Source organism: Aquarana catesbeiana, linkage group LG08 (genome assembly GCF_042186555.1).
Source record: "Aquarana catesbeiana isolate 2022-GZ linkage group LG08, ASM4218655v1, whole genome shotgun sequence".
Lineage (NCBI taxonomy): Eukaryota > Metazoa > Chordata > Amphibia > Anura > Ranidae > Aquarana > Aquarana catesbeiana.
In genome coordinates this window covers 54,343,432-54,358,217 of record NC_133331.1, presented here as the reverse complement: position 1 = coordinate 54,358,217, position 14,786 = coordinate 54,343,432, and the positions used below count along the sequence as shown (strand labels likewise).

General features: G+C 43.1%; 1 protein-coding gene across 1 annotated transcript in view; it reads left to right on the top strand.

The window, feature by feature from the left end:
- The window catches only part of LOC141105767 (caspase-7-like), a 97,215-nt gene that overhangs the window by 61,189 nt on the left and 21,240 nt on the right, over nucleotides 1–14,786 (top strand). The window contains exon 3 of the mRNA XM_073595867.1: nucleotides 11,205–11,341. Coding sequence (XP_073451968.1) covers nucleotides 11,205–11,341 — 137 coding nt within the window. The remainder of the gene's footprint in view (nucleotides 1–11,204; nucleotides 11,342–14,786) is intronic.

The following is a 14,786-nucleotide window of genomic DNA, read 5'->3' as shown; positions in this document are numbered from 1 at the left end:
TGTGTACGCAGCATTACCTGAAAAATGCTGATATAACTAGGGCCGAAACAACTATTCGATTAATCAACAACTTACTAATTGTGAAAATAGTTGTCAACTATTTTCATAATCGATTAATCGGTCAGCCAATTAGTTGGACTGCATACAGAATGCATTATTTGTTTACATATCCGGAAATACAGTGCAGAACACATACAGCTCAGTACACCGTCCATACATGTCAGTAAATGCCTGAGGACTTGTGAATGTGTGAGGAGCAATGCCTCATGGGACATGCAGTCCTGGGCAGGAAGTGAGTGGTTCTAAAGGCAGAAGTTTTTTTTACTTCAGAATGTAATTTCCTTTTTAACATTTGATTTTGGATTGAATTCATTTTTTTTTTTTTTTTTTTTTTAAGATATTTTTATTGGTTTTAGGTTCAACACAAACCAACAGACACAAAACAGTCACAAGTAATAAAAACAAAAACAAAACACACATGAATATCTGATCCATTCTGTATACAAAAGTGATGTTCAATTAGTAGGTAGATCACACAAGTCATTGTAAGCATGCCATTTCGTTTCAAGAGAGTTGAGATATTGGTAATAGCAACAATCAAATATATGCACTTTTACATGACATAACCATATTAATGGACCTGGTATTGAGGGTCCCTATGGCACAGCCCATCAATAATCAATTGTATTCAATTTTTAGAAAGAGTTAGCGGACTTGCCAACCATTTCCCCCAAATTTTATGAAAGGTTTTATTTCTTTTGCGAATTTCAAAGGTTAATTTGTATAATGGAATGGAGTCATTGAAAAGTTTTAACCAGAGGGACTTCAAAGAGGCCTGTGCACCTTTCCAGGATAGTAGAATAGATTTTTTAGCATAAAAATAAAGAATACGGAGCAATCTCTTGGCATGTGATGGTATATGTAAATCTCCAAATACTCCCAACAAGCAGTTATTAGGGTGATTATGTTAGGAAGGCCCAACACAGTCGAAATAAAGGCACCCACTTCTTCCCAGAAGTCACTAACCATCGGGCACGACCAGAAGCAATGTAAGAAGTCTGCCTCCTGGCCACAGCCTCGGAAACAGACAGCTGATGGCAAGAGACCCATTTTATACAGTCTGGCTGGAGTGAGGTGGGTTTGCTGAAAAATTTTAACTTGTATGATACGGTCTCGGGAGGAAATGACAGAGGTTTTATATGTGTCACTAAATTCTGTCCAGTCGTCATTTACCATATCAATATCCAATGTCTCCCATTTCTCCTGTGCTCTGTGAAACCTAGGATTAGAGTCAGTCATTAAAGCTGCGTAATAGGTGGAAACTAATTTGGAGGGTTCTGGTTGCCTAAGTAGTTTTTCCAGTGGGGGCAGGTCAGTAATATCATCTAAGGTACCAAATTGGGTATGTATGGCATGTCTAAGTTGATAATAATAAAATAGATGTGATTTTGGTCAATCAAAGTCTGTACTCAACTGAGAGAAGGTTTTGAAGCCCTGTGTAGTATATAAGTGACATAGATATTTAACTCCCTCTGAATACCAACAATTGGCATCTGGAAGAGTATAATTCTTGCAGATTGGGATTAAACCACAAGGGGTTATTAGGGGATTTCAGCCAAGAATGTTTCGATATTTTGGTGGTAATATATTTAAACAGTGAGAGGGAGACTGAAGGTAGAGAAGTTACGGGGCGGTCTGGGACCTGGCCTCTATATATTATGTTATGTAAGGTTTCATGGGAAGATGCGATAGCCCCCTCTGTGGCAGTACAGGCATTAGCTGGATCTGGGTTCATCCAGTCATGTATGTGCACCAGTTGAGATGCCATGTAGTAAAGGAAAAAGTTAGGGAACGCCAGACCTGCCAGATGGGCTGGCAATCTCAAGGTCTCCAGTGCCACTTTGGGGGATCCGCCCCTCCACAGGAAAGAAGCACATATCACATCTATGCGTTTGAAAGTAGCTTTGGATATTTTACATGGGGAGTTAGAGAGGATATAAAGCAGTCTGGGTAAATAAATCATTTTAAGAATATTGGCCCTCCCCATATGGTCTAACGGCAAATCCATTCACTGTTTAGTTTGTTCCTGGAGGCGGGTCAGCAAAGGGTCAAGATTATTAGTAGCATATAAAGATAAGGGAGCCTGAACCAGCACCCCAAGATATCTAAAGGAAGACACCACCTGAAGCTTAGAGTCCGGGTGCACCTGAGGAGGGTCATTCACGTCCAAAGGAAAAAGACTGGACTTGTCCCAGTTAACCCGGAATCCAGAATAGTCCCCAAAGGTATTGACCTCCTCCAGTAAAGCCCTCAGAGACTCATTAGCATCTGCCAGGTACACCAGTGTATCATCAGCATAGAGAGAAATGCGCTCCTCTATATTTGCAATTGGGAGACCTTTAATTATAGGGGAGGAGCGAATGCGAACTGCAAGCGGCTCCATGGCCAGGGCAAACAACAGGGGCGACAATGGGCACCCCCGTCGAGTGCCCCTAGTAATTGGGAAGGGATCAGTAATAGATGAATTAACCCTTATCCTAGCCGTTGGGGAGGTGTACAGAAGTTTTATCCATGCTATCACACGGGGACCAAAACCATACTTCTGTAGCACCCGAAAAAGGTACGGCCATTCCACACTGTCAAATGCTTTACAGGTGTCTAAGGACACAATGACACGTGTAGAAGGGCAGTCATGTGGATATTGCAAGTTATGGAACAGTCTGCGTATGTTCATTCTAGTAGACCTGCCAGGGATAAATCCACCTTGGTCACTATTTATCAAGGATGTAACCACAGTATTTAAACGGTTTGCTAATATTTTGGCCAGAATCTTAACGTCCACGTTTATAAGAGAAATTGGACGATAAGATTCACAGTGAAGTGGGTCCTTTCGGGGTTTTAACAGAAGAACTATCAAGGCTTCCCTCATCGACGGGGGAAGGATTCCAGTCTCTAGGGCTTTGTTATAGGTTCTGAGAAGGAAGGGGGATAGGAGGTCCTTGAACTTAGCATACCATTCAGTCGGGAAACCATCAGGTCCAGGGGTTTTATGTGCAGGCATTTGGGAGACCGCTGCTCCAAACTCCTCGACCTTGATAGGCTCCTCCAACATGTCCCGTCCCTCATCTGACAGGTAAGGAAGGGATATGTCAGCCAGATAGTCAGACAACTGGGAATCATCATAGTCAACCCTGGAAGTGTACAGTTTTCTGTAAAAGTTTAGAAAGGAGTCTAGGATATCTCCTGGGTTGTCACTAATTGTACCTTGAGTAGTAAGGATTCGTGGTATAGAAATGGGGGTATTGTCAGGTTTGGTCAGATATGCCAAGAGACGTCCTGCTTTATTACCATATTCAAACGACTTTTGTGAAATATATAACATGCGTTTTTGTGTGAGATCTAGCAAACGAATGTCATATTCCCTACGGCTCTGTAACCATGCCTCCCTAGTGTCAAAGCAGGGTTAGAGGCATAAGCAGATTCCGCACATACCATAGCCTTTTCTAATTCTTCAGTGCGCATCTTGTTATTCTTACGTAAAATTCCTGTAATAGACATAAAGGTACCTCTCAATGTAGACTTAAATGCGTCCCATTCCGTGGAGGGGTCTACTTTATCTAAGTTATGCTTCCAGTAGTTAGAAATACTTATTCTACACTCACTCTGTACCATCTCGTCTTCCAGCCAGTATGAGTTCAGGCGCCATAAAGCAGGTCCCGAACCTGGAAGGATGAGAAGGGACACAGACATGGGGCATGATCGGAAACTCCTCTGGGCAGGTATGAGACGGCGGAGACAACGGGAAGGGTCTCCATCGACGCAAAAGCCATATCCAGCCTAGACATAGTATGGAAGGAATCCGAATGGCAGGAAAATTGGCGTTCATCCGGATGTTTCCATCGCCATACCTCGGTCAGACCATAAACCTGGGCCCAGTCTACAAAGGAAGGAATAGATCTGCCTCCCCCACCCAGGTGATCCACCGTTGGATCCAGGACTGCATTAAAATCCCCTACATAGAGCAAAGGGCCCGAAGGCCTATTCAGTAATTGAAGGGATAATTTAGAGAGTACTTCTACTGAGAATGGAGGGGGAACATAGATGTTCACCAATGTGAAGATTATAGTAGAAATTTGAAATATAAGAACAATAAACCTCCCCTCTGGGTCTGTTTTAACGCTAATTAACTCAGCCGGAAGGGATTTAGCCAGGAGTATAGATACACCTCTTGAGTAATTAGTATGAGTGGCATGATATAGCTTGGATAGCCATGGGCGTTTTAGGGCCCTTGTCTTAGAACCTGTCAGTGAGTCTCCTGGAGGCAAATAATGTGCGGGTGACATTTTTTTAACACAGAAAAAACCAAGGATCTTTTCTGAGGTGCATTCAGGCCTCTAGTGTTCCAGGAGACTATCCTAAGGGGTTGTGCCATAGTAAAACAAATAATAATAAAGATGCATAAGTAAACCTCTGAATTAGTATCAATATGAGTAGATAGGCCGTGCCACCTGAAGCACACATAAGCACATGACAAAAAAGTGCGTGGGTCTGCCGATAAGGTAACATGGACCAGGTAAGTTTTTTCCTTCTTTGTTTTAGAAAAAAAATTAGACATATAAATGACAACAGAGGTATTAATGAACCACCATATGTGATGACCCGGTGTGCTTTTGATTTGACTCTCCATTAGCAAAATGGTATAGGTGTGTTAAAAAGGACATAAAAAGGAAAAAAAGAAGGAAAAAACAAAAAACAGAAAACATGAAAAAAAAACCCAACCACCTTTTTCTTTAAACCTTTGTGCCCCCCACCCCGCTCAGCCATCCCAAACATAGCAAGCTTTGGATCCCTAAACTAGAAGTCCTTCCTAACTAGAAACTGCGGAAGTCAAAAACTGTACCGTGGCCTCGCCACAAGCTGGTAAGGGGGTAACGTGGGGTCTGGTGAGGCTCCCAACTAATGACCGAGGAAAGGGGGAAGAAAAAAAAAAAAAAAAATCCTTCCCCTCTGGTAGACATGCCCTGGTGAAGGGTAGATGAGCTGTTTGTTCACGTAGAAAAAGTTGACAGGATGGTTGTTCTGGTATGATTGTTTTGGTATGCAGGTTACCATAAAATAAAATGTAAACCGTACAAATGCAGGTTGGATCGTAAAGATGAAGGCCTGGAACAAAAGATGGTGGGAAAAAAAATATTACCATGAAGAGACATGCAGAATGTTGACGCTATAGCTTGCATAGCAGGGTGTAGATCTTTCCTTGCAGGTTAAGAGTGACTTCAGTCTCCTCTGCTTCTGTGTGCTGCACCATATTGATCATTCAGCCACTTCATGGCCTCCTTGGGATTGGTGTAGAAATGAGCCCTACCATCATGGATAATGCGCAATTTAGCAGGAAAAAGCATGGCGTAGGAGAGTCCTTCCGTGCGCAATCTAGACTTCACTGCTGAGGAGATCCGTTGGCGTTGAACTTCAGCAGAAAAGTCCGGATAAACAGAAATATTATTGCCATTAAATGTGAGCGGGCCTTTTTCTCGTGCCAGGCGTAGGATGGCCACTTTATCTTGAAAATTGAGGATACGTGCTATGATGGAGCGTGGTGGGGCACCCACTGGAGGGGGACGAGGAGGAGTACGATGTGCACGCTCTATAACATGTGAGAATGAGGGTGCGTCTTTACCAAAAATGTCCCGCAGCCATGAATAAAGAAACTTTTCAGGATAGGAACCTTCTGCACGTTCTGGAAATCCCACAAATCTGAGATTATTCCTGCAAGAGCGATTTTCCAAATCGTCAATTTTAGCGCGTAGTGCCGCCATCTCACTTGTAGTATCACGTATAGTAACAGACATAGGGTGTACAGTATCTTCTAATGTACTAATCCGTTCCTCAGCATCCCCTGTGCGGTCTCTGAGGTTCTGGACATCTTGTTTCAATAATGAAAAGTCCATACGGATAGAAGCTATTTGAGTGGAGAGGGAGGCCTTGCAATCCTGGATAGCCAGCATGATGGTAGATAATGTAGGCTCAGCAGGAGGAGAATCCACAGCCTGGCTAAACTCAGCAGATTGCTGTGATTCTGGTGTCTGCAGGGGTTCTGTATGTGTGCGGAATATAGCAGGAATTGATGCACTCACCCCTGTTACAGAGTCCTGGATGGCTGAGGAGGAGGGCTGCAGCGTGTCTGAGTGCCCTGCATGTGTCTCGGCGCCATTTTGCCTCTGGAACCGCGCCAGTTGTTCCGCTGTGTGTGAGGGCCGCGGCGGCCCGTATTTCACCATGTCAGCCAGTCTGGTGGGTGCCCACAGCCGTGGGGAACAGAATGATACCTTCCACGAGGATTTAGGACCAAGGATAGCTGCAGGATGGTCGTTGAGAGCCGGAGCTGTGTGTCTATGCGACTGCTCTCTTCACCATCAGGCCACGCCCCCCGAATTCATTTTTTTTGTATAAAAACCACATACACTTGTAGGGGCCACTGCTAATACTGGGTTCTTTCATAGGCTGAACAGAATACAGGGGCTAAATGTCCTCACAAGCACCAGTCCATACACTCCGGCTCCAATAACTCTAGGGGTTGTCTTTTTGATATTTATGTCTTGAAGTGCTTTAGCCCCTACATGCCTTAAGGGTAAAACAAATCTAAATGCCCAAGCACAATTTTGCAAGTTTGATACAGTATGTGTTAGAAAACTGTACATATGATCATAACTACTTAGTGTATCCAGGTGGACAAATTAGGGTATATATATATGTTTTGCTACTACCATAACTTGCCACCAAAGAACAACCCAATATAATTTCTTCTGCTCCTGACGATTGCAGCGATATCACATATGTGTATGTTAATTGTTTGTACCCGTAGTACAGCCCAGAAACAATGGTGCACATTTTGCATTTTTTTTTATTCTACCTAAAACACACTGACACTAACTGATACAATTTTTTTTTTTTTTTTTTAAATGTATTCAACCCAAAATATGCTGACCTAGACCTTTGGCCCAACCTTGACCTTCGACCCCTGACCTTGACCCTAACACTAACCCTGGCAACCTTGATCTTGTTATTTTTTTCTTTATTTTTTATTCTTTATTTTTAATTTTATATTTTGTTTATTTTTTTTACACACTGGTTTGTTTACATTTTCCTCTCCTGCAAAGAGAGGAAAATGCAATGTATCTTCCTCTTCATTCAGAAAGGAAATGAAGACAGGACAGGCTCACAGTGAGCCAATCAGAGTCTATCACAGCGATCAGATGACCCAGAAACCGACAGTCCCGGTCCCAATCGTTCTCGGTGAGAGCACAGTCGCTGAGCTGGAAGCGCGCTATGCGGCGTGCTTCCAGCACAAAGGGAGATGCGCATATATGCAGCAAAACAGGAGAGGCGTTAGGGTGTGGGATACTCCAAAACTCTGCCCAGTAAGAGGGCACTCTTTTCTAGGCTCCCACTCCCGGATCTGCAAAGGACAGGGAAAGGCCAATATTCTGAGACCATGTGAGTGCAGTCTCAGTCTAAGCAACCTCTGGTACTTATATTCAAAAAGCACACAGTCACCAGGAATCAGTTTAAGGTCATTACTCAGAAGTCCTCAGGACAGCTGCACACCTTCTAGCTTCCTCTGGACATGGTCAGTGAGGGAGACAATAATTCCCCAGACCAGTGCTACAACCATCTCCTCAGAAAATCATTCCAGGATCTCAGCTCTGCCACTGCAGGGACCTAAAGAACAGCTACGCAGTTGAGGAGCTGCCTAAGGGGCAGCAGCCCCCCCCCCCCCTCCCCTTCCCAGGGCTTAGAACCCTCCTGGAGAGAAAAATAACAATTTCTCCAGAGCTCCAGACTGTTTATTACCTCCCCAGCCACCTTATGGGCACTCCTCTCTAAGGATTGGCTAGGACATGATAAATATTCAGGCTGGTCATTTGAATCTCCGTCCCTATGCTCTGGAAAACGTCTTCCAGGGCAGGGGGAATCAGTCAGACTCCCAGCTTGAAACCCTCAAAAGATCAGCACAAACCATCACTACTCCCTTGACTACAAAACCCAGCTGGCTGATCGAAAAAAACAGAAGAGCTCGGGAGGGACCGCTGTACTGACTATCCAATGTCCACCCCCAACCCCCCCACCCCCACCCCCCAGCCAGAACACACTGGTCAGCACTCTCAGGCATTGACTGAGAGCACTGACTGTCTGCAGACCTTTTTTGGTCATGCCCCTTCTGTCGAACCGGCTGCCAGTACACACGAGCTGAATGTCAGTCAGTTTCTATTGAACTGGCCAATGCCGCCCGATATTCTGCCCGTGTCTACAGCCCTATGCTAGAAGGGTGCTACACACTGTTGGAAATTCGTTCTTTTGAGGAAAAATTTTCCATCCTGCTCCTTTGAATTTTCTTTTCACTACGGTCAAAAACTAATGATGATTTAGCCTCACTAATTAGAAAATCCTGCAAATTTCTTTGTGTCTACAGAAAAATAAAGGGAAATCTGCCCGATGTGACACTGATGGCAAAAGGAAAATCTGACAGGCATTTTAATCAATCCCGACTGCAAGCAAAATTAAGACTAAAAATTGTTTGGCTTTAGATCTATTTTTCAAAAAGTTTGGAAAAATAGACCATCAATGGGTTAAGAACAGGCAGAAGGTAGCTGTGCCAAATGCACATTAGAGAAGGATTAGAGGACGTGTTCCCTAATGTAAGAGACAATGGCATCATAAAACAAAGTCTTTTGAAGTTTAGTGTGGGTAATTATTAAAGTTAAAACATTTAGAGATTAATTTCTGATAACGTCAGTTATCATTTGCACTTGAAATCCCCTTCACTGATCATGTTGACAATAGCTGATTGAAAGTGCTATGTGATTTGGTTATTAATTGCTTATTTCTCAGGTCGATGGATACTTATTGTTGAGTAATAATATAGGTTGCATTCCAGACACAACAAGGATCTATACAGTGTGACCTATTGATTGCTACACTTTCACTAGCTATGCAAGGCTAGATCCTTCTCACATTGTCTTAACGTGAACCTGTCATTAAAGAAATATGGAGTCTGCCACTGTCAACTTTCTGAAAATGTTAGATATTCTGGCTAGTCTTCTTATGGTCAGCCTAATACTTGAGTCACTGACCAAAAAGTATGTAAGTCCTAATTACTGATCCATATACTTGTTCGGGGTTCTCCAGCAGGTTACACATAGTGGTTTGTGCATTTTCCTCATAACAGGCATACAGTGCCTTGAAAAAGTATTCATACCCCTTGAAATTTTCCACATTTTGTCATGTTACAGCCAATAACGTAAATGTTTTTTATTGGGATTTTATGTGATAGACCAACACAAAGTGGCACATAATTTTGAAGTGGAAGGAAAATGATAAATTATTTCTACATAATGTTGAAAACCAATCTGTGAAAAGTATGGCGTGCATTTGTATTCAGCCCCTCGGAGTCAATACTTTGTAGAACCACCTTTCACTACAATTACAGCTGCAAGTCTTTTTGGGGATGTCTCTACCAGCTTTGCACATCTAGAGAGAGACATTTTTGCCAATTCTTCATTGCAAAATAGCTCAAGCTCTGTCAGGTTGGATGGAGAGCGTCTGTGAACAGCAATTTTCAAGTCTTGCCACAGATTCTCAATTGGATTTAGGTCTGGACTTTGACTGGCCCATTCTAACACATGAATTTGCATTGATCTAAACCATTCCATTGTAACTCTGGCTGTATGTTTAGGGTCGTTGTCCTGTTGGAAGGTGAACCTCCGCCCCAGTCTCAAGTCTTTTGCAGACTCCTAACAGGTTTTCTTCTAAGATTGCCCTGTATTTGGCTTTATCCATTTTCCCATCAACTCTGACCAGCTTCCCTCTCCCTGCTGAAGAAAACCATCCCCATAACATGATTCTGCCACCACCATGTTTCACGGTGGGGATGGTGTGTTCAGGGTGATGTGCATTGTTAGTTTTCTGCCACACATAGCGTTTTGCTTTTTTGATTTTGCTTTTAGTCCAAAAAGTTACATTTTGTTCTCCTCTGATCAGAGCACCTTCTGTGTGTTTGCTGTGTCCCCCACATGTCATCTCGCAAACTGCAAATGGAACTTATGGCTTTCTTTCAAAGATGGCTTTCTTCTTGTCACTCTTCCATAAAGACCAGATTTGTGGAGTGCATGACTAATGCAGCTCCATTAGTTACCATGGGCCTCTTGGTTGCTTCTCTGATGAATGCTCTCCTTGCCCGGCCTGTCAGTTTAGGTGGACGGCCATGTCTTGGTAGGTTTGCAGTTGTGCCATACTCGTTCCATTTTTGGATGATGGATTAAACAGTGCTCTGTGAGATGTTCAAAGCTTGGGATATTTTTTTATAACCTAACCCCGATTTAAACTTCTCCACAACTTTATCTCTGACCTGTTTGGTGTGTTCCTTGGTCTTCATGATGCTGTTTGTTCACTGATGTTCTCTAACTATCCTCGGAGGGATTCACAGAACAGCTGCATTTATACTGAGATTAAATTACACACAGGTGGACTCTATTGACTGATTAGGTGACTTCTGAAGGCAATTGGTTCCACTAGATTTTAGGCAGGGGTATCCGAGTAAAGGGGGCTAAATACAAATGCACGCCACACTTTTCCCTTTTTTTTTGTAAAAAAAGATTGAAAACCATTTATCATTTTCTTTCCACTTCACAATTATTTTGTGAAGTGAATAGACCAACACTTGGTCTATCACATAAAATCCCAATAAAATACATTCACATTTTTGGTTGTAACATGACAAAATGTGGAAAATTTCAAGGGGGTATGAATACTTTTTCAAGGCACTGTAGACATATAATTTTTCTCTATACAGCACTGTGGAATATGTCAGAGCAGTGGCGGCCCATCCATCAGGGGCACAGGGGGGGCCTCCCCCTTATCCATGCGTCCGGCCTCTAATCTACATGCAGAACACATCGATTTTCGATGAGGTTTTTTTTTTCTTTTTAAAGCACATAATTAGAGCCTGAGGCTTGGATAGGCTTGGGGCACAGAGTGTGAAGCCTTTGTCCTTTTTAAGAAGAATTCTCAGCAGGAAATGGAGAATGAACATTTTTTTTCCTCCGATATCTGAATGTTTCTGCTGTATGTTCTAAAGCTGAGATCTGTCCCAGCTGGTTTGATTTTTATCTTATGTTTTGCTTTTTTTTTTTTTCAACCTTTTCCAGAAAGAAAAAAAATGAACCAGAAAAGCCATCTAACCAGAATATCCGCATTATTACCCCGGAGTTTCAGTATGCGATGAATTACCAGAAGCTCGGCAAGTGTATCATTATAAACAACAAGAACTTCGATGCCAGGACAGGTGATGGATGATGTTTCCTTTAGAAACTTTTACTGTGAATTCTGCTTTTGTGCTGAAATGTGTCTGTTATATAACAAAGTTCTAATCTTACACTGTCATATAAGCCTTAAAGCGGAACTTTACTCATAACAAATAATAAAAAATAATGTTCTACATTAATAATTGTACAATCAAAATGAGTGCGTGCTGTAAATTGCCTCCAGCATTGTTCCTGTTTCTTCTTGCTGGAGGCTGCCATATTCTTGAAGCCCAGAGCCCCCGAGCAGCAGTTAAAACAGAGTTCAAAAAGTACAAAAAGTGTAGCTGCTGACTTTTAATAAACAGACACTTACCTGTCCCACGATCCAGCGATGAGGCTGCCCAAAGCCTCGCTCCTCTCCCCCTCCTCTCCACGGCGCCAGCATTGCAAGTGTGATCGCCCTGCTGTGAAGCCGCAAGCTGTCACAGCCGGGCGCTCACACTTGCAATGCATGCGCCAGCCGCGCCACGCTGTCTTGAATAGCCAGACAATCTTCTGGGACCTGTGACGTGTCCCAGAAGATGGGAAGGAGGAGGGAGAGGTGAACTTCCGCTCGGCACCAGGAGAGGAAGTGGGAGGGAAGTGTCAAAACCAGGTACCCGCTCCTCCTCCAAAAAAATTACATGCCAAATGTGGCATGTCAGAGGGTCACCAGTACTTAAAGCGGAAGTTCCATTTTTGGGTGGAACGCCGCTTTAACCACTTGCCAGCCTTGCTATAGCCGAAAGATGGCTACAGCGTGGTAGTCAAGTTCTGGAAAGTTGTCTATTGATGTCCTCCCAGAACCCTGGCATGCATTGGGCGCGCTCTGTGATCACTGTGTCCTTCGGACACAGCTGATCACAGATGGAGGTAAAGGGCCAATCACAGCGGTCCTTTGCCATGTGATCAGCTGTGTCTAATCAATGTAAACAAATGACGGTCATCAGCTTTTCCTAAGCGCTGTCACTGTGGAAAGCCAATAACCATTAATCCTGTGACAGCACACATTTACATTCATAATTAGGGCACTGATGATCAGTGCCGCCCCATTAGTGCCAATCCATGCCACCTTATCAGTGCCCATCAGTCCCCATAAGTGCAGCCTAATCAGTGCCACCTTATCAGTGCCAATCAGTGCTGCCTCATCAGTGACCATCAGTCCTCATCAGTGCAGCCTCATCATTGCCAATCAATGCAGCCTTATTAATGCCCATCAGTGAACAAGAAAAATGACTTATTTACTACTTATTTTTCAAGAGTTTCATTTTTTGGGGGTTTTTTTTAGCAAAAAATAAAAATTCCAGCGGTGATTAAATATCACCAAAAGAAAGCTCTATCTCTCTCAAATGAAAAAAAAATGTAAAATGGGAAAAGTTTGCATGACTGCGCAATTATCATTTAGTGCAATAGCGCTGAAAGCTGAAATTTGGCCTGGGCAGTGCCCTGTAGGCAAATTTTAAAGAAGAACTAAACCCTCCCGTCCTTTGCAGCCAAGGAAGATGCTTCTGTTTGATCTGCAACTGCCATGGTGCTGCACATGTGATCAGTTATGCACCAGATGTTTGAGGATTTGACAGTTTGGCTGAGAATACAAGCAAATATGACCGCCTTCCTGGCATGTTGAGAATGTATCTGTTTTCTGAAACCGTTAAATCAATGCATTTACTTAGCGCCGCTTTAATCTTTAGACTGTCTGTAAAATGAAATCTACAAATTTGGCACAGTGCCCAAAAAAAGGAGAGCAACTGAGCATGTGCAGAGCAGGGTGAGACAGGGTATTACTGGATTTTAAACATTATAGGCACTTATTTTTAACGCTATACCTACAAAAGGGGCCAGCCTGAAGTGATCTAGCAAGTCTACTTCTGACTAAAGTTCCACTCTAATTTAATCATATATATGTACACATACAATATAGTGGCAAAAAACGTACGTGAACCCCTTGCAAATAACTGATTTTCTGCAATAATTTGCCATAAAATGTGATCTGATCCTCATCTAAGTCACAAGAATAGACTCACACAATGTGCTTAACACACATAATCCTAATGTCTTGTGTCTTTATTAAACATATTCCTTAAACATTAACAGTGCTGGGGGAAAAGTAAGTGAACTCGTAGACTAATTCGTTCAACAAAAGCTAATTGAAGACAGTAGTTTGCACACCTGAAGTCCAGTTAATAAAATGAGTCTGGAAGTGTGATTAGGAGTCTATTCATACTTGTGCTACTTAAAAACCGTGTGATTTCCATTGCGACTTTACCCTGTGACTTGATGCGACTTTGGATGAGTTTGGCTTTGACCAGTGTGATTGTTTTGTTTGTGCTCCAGTCACTAGACATGTACAGATGAATAAAATAATTTAGATTAGTTTTGGTTTCTTTATTTTCTAACGAATTCCAAATATTCAGAACGATTGGAATTCTGTGTGAAGAATAACTGGCTGTTTTTAGGAGTGGGCCAGGAAGCCAGCCGCCGCATCCTTAACAACCGATGACTCATCAGCTGTCAGCGGATTTCCCCACTGACAGTTGAATGTTACAAAAAAGAGTGCAATGGAAAATAAATTAAGAAAATGCATACAAGGCCCTTGGGGGTCTGCGGACGGGGGGCTTATCAGAATCTGGAAGCTCCCACCATGTGAATGAGTATGGGGTACATAGTACCCCTACCCAGTCACCCGAAAAGTGTAAAAAGTGAGTAAAGGCACAACACGATTATTAAAGGGGGCTTCCAGATTCCGATAAGCCCCTTGCCTGCAGTTCTCCACAACTAACGGCCAGGGTTGTGGGGAAGAGGCCCTTGTCCCCATTAACATGGAGACAAGGTGCTTTGGTGGGGGCAAAGCCCCCATGCCCCAAAGCACCTTCCCATGTTGAGGGTATGTGGCCTGGTATGGTTCAGGAGGGGAGGGCATCTCGCTCACCCCCCCCCCCCCCCTTTTCCTGACATGCCAAGCTTCATGCTCAGATATGGGTCTGGTATATATTTGGGGGGGGGACCCCACGTCATGTGTTTAAATATTTTGCCATGGGGTTCCCCTTAAAATCCATACCAAACCCAAAGGGCCTGTATTGCATTGGGTGGGAGCCCACACCATTTTTTTTCATATTTTTTGCAAATGCACCTTTTTGGAGTGGCCCATTTAGAGCCCAGACCTTAATCCCATAGAGATGCTGTGGAATGACCTCAAGAGAGCCGTTCACACCAGACATCCTACAAATGTGCCTGAGCTGAAGCAGTTTTGTAAAGAGGAATGCTCAAAAATTATTATTGAATGTTGTGCAGGTCTGATCCAAAGCTAAGGCGGTTCAACCAGCTATTAACTTCAAGGGTTCACTTACGTTTTCCTCCATCACTCTGAATGTTTAATGGGTGTGTTTCATAAAGGCGCAAGAAATTATAATTGTTTGTGTGTTCAGTTTAAGTACATTGTGTGTGTCT